The sequence below is a fragment of the Planococcus citri genome, chromosome 2 (assembly GCF_950023065.1).
Source record: "Planococcus citri chromosome 2, ihPlaCitr1.1, whole genome shotgun sequence".
Lineage (NCBI taxonomy): Eukaryota > Metazoa > Arthropoda > Insecta > Hemiptera > Pseudococcidae > Planococcus > Planococcus citri.
Window position 1 is genome coordinate 48,319,213 of NC_088678.1, and position 14,275 is coordinate 48,333,487.

The 14,275-nt window shown below is 33.8% G+C and overlaps 2 protein-coding genes across 6 annotated transcripts in view; both read right to left on the reverse strand.

The window, feature by feature from the left end:
* Window positions 1-14,275, reverse strand: part of tinc (tincar) — a 183,138-nt gene that overhangs the window by 129,320 nt on the left and 39,543 nt on the right. Inside the window, exon 1 of one of the 4 annotated variants that reach the window (XM_065350869.1) lies at window positions 10,839-10,857. The exons of the other annotated variants lie outside the window; for them this stretch is intronic. The gene's annotated coding sequence lies outside the window, so the exon portion shown is untranslated. Of the gene's footprint in view, window positions 1-10,838; window positions 10,858-14,275 lie in introns of those variants that run through there. 4 annotated transcript variants of the gene reach the window in all.
* On the reverse strand, window positions 3,618-7,382 carry LOC135836201 (uncharacterized). 2 transcript variants are annotated; one of them, XM_065350874.1, is made up of 5 exons: window positions 5,353-7,382; window positions 5,042-5,141; window positions 4,314-4,418; window positions 3,960-4,209; window positions 3,618-3,894 (listed from the first exon to the last, which is right to left on the reverse strand). In XM_065350874.1, the coding sequence occupies exons 1-4, from the start codon at window positions 6,186-6,188 to the stop codon at window positions 4,000-4,002; spliced, it is 1,251 nt and encodes a 416-aa protein (XP_065206946.1). In that variant the 5' UTR covers window positions 6,189-7,382; the 3' UTR covers window positions 3,618-3,894; window positions 3,960-3,999. The 2 variants fall into 2 exon arrangements, with proteins under 2 accessions (XP_065206946.1, XP_065206945.1); XM_065350873.1 differs by having other exon boundaries at window positions 3,618-4,209.

Below are 14,275 nucleotides of genomic sequence, written 5' to 3' on the forward strand. Positions count from 1 at the left end.
ACTGCAACTACCCTAATCAACAACTTAATGCAAGTCTTCCCCATATAATCTAAAATATAAAGAAATTATTTCCCCGGAGGCTGGCTATTTCTTTTTTTCACTCTCTGTTTCGTTCAACACCCTGAACCATTACAAGTTTAATGCCATAGTTAAACGAATCTCCCTGTTTTATCGTGCAATTGAAACTCCTTGGACGAAATGCTACCACACGTAAGAAGAAAAACATGCACTTGCTGCTCAGTACTTACCAGAGTAGATCGAATGCGTACTTCTTCAAAAGAATTTATCAGAGCACAGCAACAAAAAATCACTGTGATTAAAATTTTGGGGTAAGTGTACCTTTTTTCAAGTTTTATTGTGAATCTAATCTTATCAGGAGTTCGCCTTCAATTTGAACGAGACAGCGATATTTGGGAAGTGCATAGTCTGAAACCCTCATATAGAAAAAATTTCAGATGGTCAAATTAATTTTTCGATATTTGGCGAATTTTTGAAAATTTACAATCGACTATTTTCAAGAGATTTATACTTGAAAATTTTTTTTTGATTTCTTTAGAGGTTCAAAATTTCTTCAGAAGGCGTAAGAATCAACCAACTTTGGCGGCTAAAAATTGAGTTGTGACTTATTCTCGTCTTATTTAACGTGTTCATTCAAATTTCACCTAATTTCTAGACGACCTCTCCAATTGCATTTTTTGACCAAAAAAAATCAAAAAATCAAAAATTTTCTGTTCATAGAAAATTTTTGTTATTTGCACGAATGGCCTTACCTCGGTAAACACTTGAAGCCTTGCCCCCTCCCGAATCAAATTTCACTGTTTCGAGCCATTTTGTAGCCTCCATTGTGATTTTTGGTTTCTCCAGACTTTTTGTAATTTCTCCAGAAAGTTGGAAAATTGATTTAAGAAGCGAAAAATCGAGTTATTTCCTTTTTTGTTTTTAGGAAATTTTTTTGAAATTTGCATGAATGGCTTTGTCTTGTCTAAAATCAACCCCCTCCCCTACTCTGAATTCCATTATTTCAAGTCATTCAGGAACCTGTAGAACAATTTTCAATTTCTCTAAAATTTTAACATTTCTCCAGAAGTCGTGAAAATAATTTGAGCAGCTTAAAATCAAGTTGCACCATATTCTGGACCTATTTAACGACGAGTTTATCTGCATTTGGCTCGATTTCCAGGCGGACATCTCAATTGCGTTTTTTTGACCAGAATATTTTTAATGATACTAATACCTATCTCACTGAAGAATGTTGTTCAAAAAACACTCTAGGGTCACTCATTTCACAACAATATCTTTTTGCTATAAGTTTCGTCAAATAATTATAAAAAAAAAAGTTGGAAATCAATCAACAGCAGATGCAGAAATTATTTCTCAACCAAAAAATTTGGCTCTTTTCAATCAACAAAACTTATTATTTCGTAATCATCAATGAATAAAGTCGATATGTTATGTTCGATCACATTACTTATTACAACTTGATTGAGAAATATTTCTTGGCAAATTCACGAAAATAAAATATTAACAATTAGAGTGCACAAAAATAGGCGAATGTGACCAAGGTCTCGTTTCGGCATCAAAAACGTATGTTTTGAATTGAGAAATAGACTGAATTACTCCCCCTCCTCCTCCTTCCCACCTATTCAGTATTCTACAAATGAAACGTGCAGATCAAAAAGTTCAACGAAGGTAATGGCCAATGGGTTTAAACATGAATAAACACTATTCAGAAATTTTTTAGTACATACGCATTATCAAGTGTTGGTTTACAAAATTATTTAATTTTAAATCCACAAATCATAAAATACATACCAACCAGTCCGCATTTTTGCACAAAATTTTGAAAAAATACATAGGTATATATATTTTCAAATATTTCTGTTCCTCGGACATTCTTCATTTATTTTTTTGTAAGTTTTTAAAACATATTTGATTTGAATGTAAATCAAAGCAGAGAAACTGTTTTAATCTGCTGAACTAAGATTTGTCTCTCTCGAGGCCACAAACTCGAAAATACAAGAAAACTCCGTCTTTCCCCATGAGTAGGTAAATTGTACTTCTGAAAAGAATTCAAACGTGAGCCCACTTTCCATGCAAAAAACTTCTCGGTCACCTCGTTTGATTAAGAGAATCACATTTTCAAGGGTTAGAATGTAGACAAAAAAAAGGGGAAAATTATATTGGTCGAAATTTATACTACTCGTATAACGAACCTAATCTGACACACCATGTTTTCCAACTCAACAATTTTTCCTATCGTATTTTCCATCGTGCGTTATTGGGTATACATCATAATAACGCTCGTATCAAAAAGAAAAAAGCTTAAACGAATAAAAAAAAAAAAAAACGTGTTTTCTCCAAACCTTGTAGTATATGTATACGTATGTACTACGTATACCTCAACCAGTCTGCTATAAATCTTTTACCGTAATACGAAATAAAGAAAAAATGAAAACATACGCGAGCTATGGGCCTGCAGAAAGCGACGCGACATTTCTGCCAATCTAGCACCCTATGGGCGTAACAAAGCCGTTCAAATTTCGGCTGTGGCGGCGTCGGAAAAACTAAAATTACATATATACCATACACGATTTGCACAGCAACTGCTTATTTATTCATGCGAAACTGAGGGAATTCTCTTTCAAAGGCCGGCACATGTTTTTTGTTGATTTTTCTACGCGGAAAATTTTTACCATCGAATAACGTACATATCTAGTGAACGTTCGTATGTAGTCTGGTGGAATGTTGAATGGTAAAATTTATATCTAATTCGTGTTTAGAAATTTTCCCTGCTCGTTATAGTTCATAGTTCACAGCGTGACATTGACATGAGAGACAGTTGACTGCTCGTTTTTGTACATGCTAGTCGTATTTTGGACGTAGTAATAACGAAACCTTAAAAAATGCTAATTTCTACTAGATGGAATACGAGTAATCCACCGAGAGAAGATACATTCTATAAATTTAAAATTTATAATGAAAAGCAATTTTTCTCTTGAGACATCAACATGAGCTACCAAACGCTAAACTATTTCATGCTTGAGCGCAATCTGGTACATGAATTGTGAAAATTTTCATTGTTGGAGACAGAGTACTACATCTCTTCATAAATTTCAAAAAAAAATTATAGCATTTGAGAAAATTTTCAAAAATACTTAAAATTACTTTCGGATTTTGATTTCCTTTTAGAGACGAGATACGAAGTTGAACCCACTCTCTACCTCATGAAGACACATAATTGTGGCATCCAAAGAACTGAAATTTCCCTTGACCTCATTTCGAGAAAAAGGAAAAAAATTAAACGAGCGGTTTTCTTAAACAAACATGCTATCTTTGAAATTTTTAGTATCAATTTACATTTTGGATCGCGTATACATATTACATATACGAGTACATACCTATTTATTTTTGAAGTATGATTTTGAAAATTTATTAAGTACACAGATAAGTAATTTTTAAATTTCAAGTACGTTGAAATGACCTGCTTAAGGTACATCTCATTTTCCCCTTTCAAACTGCAAAATGAAATTCAAACAAATTTTCAAAATTTATGATCTTTTGATTTTTACACAAATTTTTTACCTACTTTATGCTATGATTTATTAATTATTACTGCATTGCATAATATAGTGAATTTATTGTCATTCGTGTTCTCATAATTCTAATTGCAAGTTCATATTAATTTTTTTATAGCTGCATAATGTACCTAATACCTATACATATTTTGAGTGCATTCTTTCAAATAGGTGAAACCAAATATTCTAGACCAATGCTTCTTGATGTCCATTGCTTGACGAGCTTCTGCTGTTACCATATTTATCTCAAGCACATTTTTTACAGTTATCAGTTCCTCTCTGCGTACAAACAATGTCTTTCAAGAAAACCCCAATATACCTACACGATGAAAACAGTTGAACATTTACATGTAAACAATTAGCACAGGAAAAACTTCAAATAACCTGTTTAGAATTACTGGACGAAGTGATTTCCTTAAATTAGCTATTTTTGTGTGTATGCTCGAAAAACATTCACTGAAGAATTGATAACGTTGCAAAATCGCAGAAATGTTGCCAATGTGAGTGGATAAACATTCAAGGCTCGTGGATTGATTGATGCTTGTGTTTGGCATAGAAGTATGTAAACGTCTTTGCGAATGCCTTTCAACCAATACCATGGTGTAGAATATACAGCGAAAGATAAGTCCGTCGCCTGCATAAATGTGAATTTATAAAGTAAATTTAGTCATTAGTTCATCGAATCAGAAAGCAGTTGAATTCTATCAACGTGATGAAGTGATGATACAAGTCACTTACAGTTTGTTCCAACGTAGCCCCAATCCAACATGTTATGTAGACTTCTTGAATCGAGATGAGGAAAACAAAAAATTCTCTCAATCTGACTATGAATGGGAAATGTGGCTGTTGATGGTCCAATACATGCAAACAATAATTTAATCACGTTTTATGCATACCCTTATAATTATTACATTAATTCTGTGCAATCCCTATGTAAGTGACTAAGGTGAATCGTGAAGAAAAATAGAAATTGACAAAATTCAGATGAGAGGAGACTTTAATTTCAAGTTGAAAGTAACTCGGAAAAATTTTAGCTCCGGAGGTGCTCCTGCAGGGGAGGTATGAGTTCTAAAAAAAAATAATTTTTGAAAAATTTCTGGTTTTTTGGTCCAGCACATACTCAACTTTTTGTGTGGAGGGGGGGATGGAACAGTTCTAAAGTATGTAGTATTTGAGAACTGCGCCAACCGAAGCCACTGCCATTAAAATCCAAGACCACTTTTTGGTTACCATTGAGCAAATTAAAAATTTACAAATCACATAATTAATGGTAAATTCGAAGTTGGGTTGAGACCCAACCCCCTCAGTGAGTCCATATCTCCTCTCCAGGAGCATCTCCGAAATTCAATTTTTTTGAGTAACTTTCAACTCAAAGTGAAAGTGCCCTCTGGATTTGGCTAAAATTTTACAGATTTTTTTTAACGATCCACCCTAGCTAGAGTAGATATCTCATTTATTGAGCTCACCGATACGGCAATTAAAGCGTGGACAACTTCAATGTACAGTAAAATAGGAAGGGCAAGACTGGCGATTATTTCAAAGAAGCCTCTGTAGGTTGAAATGAATCTGTTGAAAATTGAATTCCTATTAATAATTTTCATTTTAAATTGAACGATACAAGCATAATAATGTCGTGTTAGAGCGCTTTAAATTGTGCCTAGTTGTGATTTAATTTTAATTACAATCAATTAAAAAACAATGTTTTTAGTTCAAAAATTCTTGCAACAAGTTTGAAGTTTGTCATTTTACAGCGTAATTACAAAATGAAATTAGGTACCTGTTGAGATTTTTTATATCCTGTACGCATTTTTTGAGCACGTGTCTGAATTTTGGTTCAATACTTTTATAAGTGTCGATATTAATGTCAATATCTTCACTTAACGAATTCAACTCGTTAATTATACGTTGCGCCTCATTATGGCATATTACTGCCCAAGGTACGGAAATAACTCGGTGCACCATGTAAATTATTAATACTCCACACGTTGTGCCACACAAAGTAAGCTGATAAATTATATAAAATTTGAATGATCCGAACTCTACAAGTCCTGGAAGTGGTGCAATGTAATACATGTAATTTTTGACCTTTTCTTCTTCATAAAAAAACATCACATCTAGAAAAGCGACTGATGTGTATAATACAAGTGTTATTGCTAATTCGATTAATATATTCCTGATTATTTTTTTTGCATCTAAATAGTTGTTGGATGTATGCATGATTGGTGATGTTTTCATCAATATTTTATCAGCCATTGAAATCATTTGCTCTATGTTGCTTCCATACCAAAACACAGTGATTGCAGGCTTCACAAATAATTCTATTAGACTGAGCATGATTGCAAATCCTATGTAAATCAGCAACACCAAGTCGCCAGTTTGTCTACCATAAACTATGCATAGTAATATGGAAACGACAATTGGTAAACATATTATGTAAACAATCCAGAACCATACCCGTTTGGTTTTTTGATGTATTTTATCGGTGTAATATATGTTACCAATGATGCAGTACAATAAATACATCTGATTAGCTAGAGTTGTCTTGAATCCGAACATATTCTCTTTTCCGAATGCTTGATTGAACATTTTTTTAAAATCTCTAATCACTTCCATTTTGTATGAGTTTTCAATTACTTTTGTTGTTAGACACTACCGAACTAGACCAGAGTTTGTTATTAACGAAATTAGGACTGATAGAACTGAGCGAGTCATACGATGTGGAAATATTGTTTTCAAAGATGGTTGCCTAGGATCTGGTTATTGAATTTTGCATTTAGTTTTGTTGAATAATGCAAAACAGTGTACCTAGATGTTAATAATTCAGCTTCAATTCCATTACTTAGTAACTAGATGCTCAAGTAAATTTTTGTTACAATTGATGTTAGTTTTCCAAGGAGTCCTACAACGTGGAGATACCTATTGTTTTCCAATTGGTTACATAGGACCTTGTTATTGAATTTTCTGTTTAGTTTAGCTGAATATGTACTTAATGCAAATATGTCAGCATTAGTGTCAAGGTAGTACAGGGGGTGTCTGGAAAGTCAGGTACACAATTTTTTTTTACGGGGAAGGAAAGTACCTATACTAGCAACTTGAAACTTTGCATGGTTGGTGTTGGTCTGTTGGTGTTAGACTGAGGTTTCTACTTCCAGCTGCTGCAAACCGTCTGTTGATACATGCAGTTAGTAGTACTGTTTCTATCACATTGTGAGTATGTCGCCGCTGATACCAGTGTACATGCCTATGCCGAAGTAGATACTTAGGTAGTGTAGTCTGAGGGTAGGTATCGCACAAAAAAAACGATCTCCTATGGAACTTTCAGAGAAGATTTGCACATTATATGGTGATAATGTGATATCCCATAAACGAATATCAATCTGATGCTTGAAATTTGACTGTGGACTGTGGAGAGACAGATTTGAAGGAAAAACCTCGAAGTGGTTGACTTCTGACTGTCCATGCAGAAGAGATGCATTGAACACCTCATCTATGCCGATTGCCAAATAAAAATTTCAAAATTGCCGATGAAATAGATATTTCAAAGTCTGTAGTTCATAAAATTTTGCAAGATGACCTAAAATCTCAGAAAGTTTGCGCAAAATGGGTGCCTAAACAGCTAAAGGCTGAACACAAGCGCTAGAGACTCAAATGCACACAAAGAAATCCCCAATTTTTGGCATATGAAGATAATTTTTTGGAACAAATCGTAATGGGAGATGAAACCTAGTGATGAAGAGCTGCAGACAGTGGTCATGGAACTCTTCCAAAATCGGCATGCAAAGTTTTTCAAAGACAGAATTTTGAAATTGAAGAAACACAGAGAAGTTTCAAATGCATTTTCTCTGAAATTCCATCAATTTTTGATTGCTTTCAAATGATTTCTTTGTTAATTTGACCGTGTTTATGATACTTACTCTATGTCATTTTTTCAATTTCATTTTATTTTGGTTATCAATTTTTAGTTATTTTCAAATAGGTATTTTTGTGGTCTTTCAACAAACTTTTCAGAAAAGTTGACTCTGTGCGTTTATTTGCATTGTATAAAAGCACAGTCGAAGTCGAACACACTTAATGCCTTCTTAAAATCGAAGAATTCATTTATAAATACAAAGTAGGGTACCTATATTAAACTGGGAATGTTATACACTTCAAACGATGTCCGCAGTACAACATTACAGCTGCATTAAGTACTTCTTATTTCAAAATTTATTTTTCCTGGGTTAATATGGCTGCTGCTGTTGCTGCTGGTAATTTAATTAATGACCAAACTGACGCGTGTAAACTGCAGATAAAATATTAACGACGAGTTCATTTTTTAGTGAGAATTTCGTATAGGTATACTTACTTAAGTATTATAAGTTTCAGCAGGAGACTAAGTATAACCAGTGGAGTAGAAACAAACAAGAATACACAAATAATACAACTTTATCATCCAGCTTTCAGATTACGACCATTAGTAGCACCGCCGCGATACCGACAGCAATTTCACGTCGAAGAATTAATTTCCGTGCTGGAAAAGAAGAGCCTGTGAGCTCCGTATGACGTACATATACGCAGCATAAACTGCAGCAGTTGAACGACGACCAACGTAGCTTGGAATTAAATTAAAGAACGAAATGATCAATGAGAATTCAATACTTTTACAATTTAGTAAAGTGTCGGTTGCTTTATTCTGTTCTTGGCAAAGCGAACTTGGTTCTGTGAGGTGGATTCCACCCTCTACGTACGTACGTAGAAAGAAATGAGTCATCCTATGTGATGCATTTTTGCGCCCTTAAGGAGAAAATCCACCCCTAAGAATATCATGGTAATATTTTCTCATAAAGTTCTTCTTATAACAGCGCGTTTTCCATTTTATGACATATTCGTAATGAAAATAGTTATTAGAATTTTTTTCCCTCCGCCGAAAAAAATAAACGAACCGTTTTCGAGTCATATTTAAAATATATATCTTGAAATATAGGCTACGTAACGCAGCTTAGCGAGCTCAAAGTATATACGCGATTTTTTCGGTTGTTTTTTCCGCCGTGTTTTGGTGCTCTTTAGTTGTAGTATAATGAAAAGAATTAATTTGCGAGCTGTAAATTCAACTGTTTTTAACCAGGTTGACTCGAAGATTACGCTTTGTTGGGAATTTTCGCGACGTTGCGTTCGCGAGTATAAAGCATAAGCTGAAAAGTTGTCTAATTAAGATAAGTTATTTCATTGTGTAGTGACTTTCGTAATGTCATGAACTGTCACGACGACGACGTAACGAAATAATTTAATTGGTCCGAATTAAAGTGACGGCTTAAACGCCAAGTTTTGTTCAGTTGTTGAACATTCTTCCAGACTTGTAATTCAATTTTTTTACCCGTGTGCTTTTTATTAAATAATTATTTTCTTTGATTCGAATTCTCAAGATGTAAACGAAACGACAAATCTTTCCCAAGTTTTACCCCTGCGAAATTGTCTTCTCGTCGGGATGAATGCCATGTTTGGTGTGTTGAAAAACGACAAGCGAAATAACATCGAGAGTTTTCACGTTAATTTTTCATTTTTCGGTGTTTTTCGTGCCACGCTTTTTGATCCTCCTTCCTCCTACGGGTACACGAGGGTAACTTTTTTCACCGGTAAATGGAAGTATCGCGTTCGAAACGAGGTGAACGAGGATTTCCCGAAATCTTGAGATACTTAGACGCGTACTGTATCCTCTCGAAAGTCGTAAATTTTCTTACATCAATGGTATAACCACATCGGCTCCCTTTTTAAAAATATTTTATCCAGTTCCCCTGCTAAGTAACCTGCGAATGAATAAAGTTATTTATTTTTTACATCGAGAGATATGTGCGCTCTGTGCGCTTATCTGAAAAAAATTCCAAGGTAGTGTTTTTTTTTCAAGGGGATGGAATGAGTGATGTATTAGTACTTGAGTTTCGAAGTCGAATGCGAAGGTTGCAGGAAATTATGAAGTATGGATTTGGATATGGGCAGTAAAGAAGGGAAGACGTAAAACTACTTCCTATAGAAAAAAGCATAGAATGTTCAATTTTTCATTTTTACATTGATTTTTATCCGATTTTTGAAAATTCATAAATGACCCTGACATTTTTAGCGACTTATGATTATTACTGGTATTTTATGCAAAAGGTAGTTATCTACGTAATAAAAAAAATGAAAATTAGTCCAAAAACTAATTATCAACTCCCCTAAACCAAAATTCACCATTTAAGGCTATACTCTAAAGGCTACACACGATTTTCAATTTCTTCGGGATTATTATTTTTTGTCAGAAATCGTGTAAATTAATTTGAGCAGCTTAAAATCAAATTGTGATTTATTCTAGAACTATTTAGCGAGCTTATCCTTATTTGAACCAATTTACAGCGGACACCTTATGTAAGTGTGTTTTTTTAATCTACAGATTTGAAAAAAAATCACACCAAATTAAAAATTTTCTGTTCGCAGAGAAATTTTTTAAATTTGCACGAATCGTTATAAGTATCTTGTGTAAAACCAACCCCCACCCCTAATCCAAATTTCACTACTTTGAGCAATTCTGGAAGCCTCCAGCACTTTTTTTAATTTTTCCAGATTTTTGTGAATTCTCCAGAAAGCGGTAAAATTGATTTGAGAAGCTAAAAATCGACTTATGGATTATTTCTGAGCTGTTTAATGAGTTTATCCACAATTGACGACCCGATTTTCAGCCGAGTACCTGAAGTGCATTTTTCATTTTTTGAATTTTTCCCCTCACAAATCTGCAAGTAAAAAAAAGACACCTCAAATGGTAGATTCACACGCTAAATACGTCGATAATAAGGCACAATTCGATTTTTAGCAGCACTATCCTTATTTCCACTCCTTTTGGAAAAACTGATTTTTTTGGAGAAATCGAAAATCTCGCTAAAGGCTTTGAATGACCAAAAATTGTTAATTTCGGTTCGTAGGAGGTGTTATTAGTTTCTGGACCAATTTTCATAATTTTCACTGAATATTTTTTTTTTTTTTAAAATGAGTAGGTATGAATCACCAAAAATGATCATTTTTGAATTTTCAAAAATTGACCACAAATCGAAAAATTAATTTGAGCAGCTGAAATTTTGGTTAAAAAGTTTTCTGACCATGAACTTTCAAGAAACGTGGTCCCCTTCATTCAGAGACCATTACGAGTCACAGTCACTTCGCAGATCACTTTAGATTTTCAATGATTGGATTTGAATTTGCTGCAGATGAATTTACAATAGGTTCTACATAGCATAAATTATTAAAAAATTTACTCACTTCTTATCGTATTTTCTCACTATCAAAACAAAGGCAAAAATTTGAACTCACCTGAAACAAAAAACAAAGCAAATAATCGGTTAGTAGAGTAAAAATCATAATCTTGAGCACATAGTTGGAAAAAATTATTAAAATTATTTTATTCAGTCCCTCACTTTTTCGAAAATAAGCAACCTTTGGGAGACATCGAGGGGCCGAACACAGAAAAGAAATAGGTAGATATCCGAACTCAGCCACCTCGAATTAATAGGAATCGACCTTACATGTCACTATATTTTCATGTTTTTTCATTTTTTCCAAATTTGGGAGGGGGTTTAAGAGGCACTGCGAGATTGCATTCAATAAATGAGTGACATTCGAACTTAGCACTCTCAAAGATCTATGTAAATATTTTGGCGATATTTAAGGCCACTGACCTGGAGAGGGGGGAGTGGTGTTGTGAGGAGTAGGAAGATTGTATCGGAAAAAAGCCAATATTCGAAATAAGGGACTAAAAATTACCAATAGTCAGTATGCTACCACATTTTAAAATTTTTCAAAATTTTGATCGAAATTTGGGACCTTATTGCACTTGAGGGGTGTTGAATGTCCCATTGTAAAAATTCGTTGCCGCAAAGAAAATGAGAAAAAATCTTCACCGTAGTTTTTTCAAATAGATGATCCAAAAATCCGCCGAGGAATAAATAAAGCTTTCACAGTAAGAAGGTATCCAATACTAAATGCATTCGATGAAAATGAAATATTTCACGTTCACGCAAAAAAATCAACACATCTCCACTCCCCCACAATTATTTGACATCCTTCAGTTGGTCATTAATTGAAAATAAAAGTATACTCGTAACGATTATATAATCCGCACATACCCGGCAGCTGACAAGAAAAAGCGTTTTAAACCTTTACGCCAAGTTTTTTTTCCTTCGTAGAGCCATCCTCGAAATGCGATACGTTTTAAAAGGCGCATCAAAAACACAGCTCTTTGCTTTCCAACTTTTAAATAACCCGTCTGCGAATCTGCCCAGGTAACAGGACCCGTTGGCCGGCGATTCTTTCGAAATAAAGCCAATCTAGAAAATTATTCAGACAGCGCGAAAACCACAACATGCACAAAGAGGGACTTTATTGGACGAAAGGCATAAACTTGCACCTATATCAAATTAATCCTCTTTTCTTCCTTTCTTCATCCGCACCAGTTGGGATAATTAATCGTATCTTTATAGCATACACATTCCTCTTTGATGTGCCGCTGCGACGCTATTATCTCGTTACTATGATTTTACTGTTCGCATAGGTAGGTAGGTATAGGTACATTTTGGCAATATCCAGCGTATCACCGTTCCTCAAGTGCGAATACTCGTCAAGCTCCATTTTATCGTACAAGCGACTGAGAAGCTTATATTATAAGTATCGCATCCTACTATACGTATAGAGTATGCCGAAGTGAAATCTTAATTTGGTAAAATGAATTATTTAAACGCGTCCTTCTCTCATTATCGTAGCATTAGAAAGGATCGCATTTCTAAGTAGACTGCTGTGTACGAGTATTTGCCATGCTAAGGTTGGCACATCTATACACTCACTTATATCACTATATACTCTCAAAAGTAACGCAATACTTAGCAGCTGCGATGCGAATACGAGATGCGGTAAGCAAACCACGTTTGTAAATACGTAATGCGTTTTCACTTTTTCCAAGGGTGAAACGTACCGTGATGAAAGAATAATAGACCAAAGAAAACCGAATGCAACTTCGTTAACGTCTTTTCTCCTATTTGCCGATATTTTTACAAAATTAACCTTTCCTAATGGAGTGCTACGGTACCGAGCTCGAGTTACATTTGCCAATCCCCTCGATTGCATCGTGTGGTGTTCAAAATGGCACTTACACTAATACCAGACTTCAAAGACTTTAAAACGCTGTATCGCCTTCGATATGGGATTTCAAATTCCATAAAACATGGCATATAAGTGCAGCTTTGCCTAATTGCAATATCGAAGACGTTACAGCAGTCGCAAAAGTCACATTTTCCTCTTTGAGAGAGGAAATTTTCAAAATTCATTAGATATCCATTTTCTACACTTCTCTTATTCTCCAACGACTTGCAGAATAAGGAAATCAGGTAAAAGTAAACATTGATCGAGTCCATTAATAAATAAACACTATTATTTTCAGACTGAAAAAAGTATTCACCTGTTTCGTGAATTTATCAACTCAATGCTTCATTTAGCAAATATCTACCCATGATGAGTTGGTTACAATTTGTTGTAAGATCTCGGTCACATCATTTTTTTTTAGTAAAATTGAATTCAAAAATACAACAAATTGTTTATTTTTTGGAGAAGGTTCATTATGGAACTTGGAGAGCTCATTTAAAAAAAAAAAGAGAAAAAATTCAAAATCAGCGTATTTGAAAATCTTGCAGCAGCCAACAGATCATACTTTACCAATTTTTCAGAAATTTAGAGGCCCATTGCGAGGCTGAGAGAACTTGTATTAAAAAAGTAAGTTGAAACTTGAAATTAGCGCTATTAAAAATAGAGCAAATGATTTTTACTCATTTTTCTAAGTATGGGGCATAAATCGATTATTCGATTTTCACAATAATAATCGATTGTTGCGATTATTCGATGTCAAAATAATCGATTGATCAACTATTTCCATTTCTGAAAAAAATAAAGCCTGAAAAAATATTCGAAAAAGCATTAAGATCAGCATAAAGGAACAAAAAGTGATGAATTTTTTGATAAATTTTCAAAAATGCATACGAGTAAATACGTGTCGAAAATGTTGTAAAAAAAACATTAGAAATTAAAATCACTGCAAATAACCAAGAAATGATGAAATTCAGGTAAAATTTGACAAAATTCAGCAAAAATTGCATAAACATCATTGAAACCTTTTTCAACCCCAAAAAATGCATCAAAAACACTGCAAAACACCAAAAAATAATAAAAAATGATCCATTATTTCCGATTGTTTTTGGTCGATCAATTGATTAAACTCCAGCTAGAATTTTGATGAAAAAATAAAAAAAAAATCCTTCTCGCGAAAATAGGAAACAAATTGACAAAAAATATTTAAAAACACGTAATTTTGAAAAATCATGATTTTTTTCTGAACGTTATAGAAAAAAATCGAAGATCCATCGTGCAAATTTAAGCTGATTTGACATGATACATTCAAAAGTTCATCAAAAATTATAAAATAAATCTGCTTAAAATTGCAAAATCATCTGTCGTATTATACTAGTAAGTATCTCAAAAATTCACCAAAATTCTAATAAAATTGTAAATTAGTAAATTCGTTCAAAATTGGAAAATCTTCCAAAAATCGTGTAAATCTTTAAAAGAATTCTTCTACACACGAGGAATCAGAACATTATCTCAAAATCAAGGCGAAATTCACGCAATAGTTCGTTATTTCATATTATTTTTTCGCT

Excerpts from the sequence above, each read along its gene's own strand:
- LOC135836201 (XM_065350874.1), bottom strand. The coding sequence starts at position 6,188 with ATGGAAGTGATTAGAGATTTTAAAAAAATGTTCAATCAAGCATTCGGA. Across the intron at positions 5,142-5,352 it reads GATATAAAAAATCTCAACAG|ATTCATTTCAACCTACAGAG; the intron begins GTACCTAATTTC and ends AATTTTCAACAG. Across the intron at positions 4,419-5,041 it reads ACGCTTTAATTGCCGTATCG|CCACATTTCCCATTCATAGT; the intron begins GTGAGCTCAATA and ends GACCATCAACAG.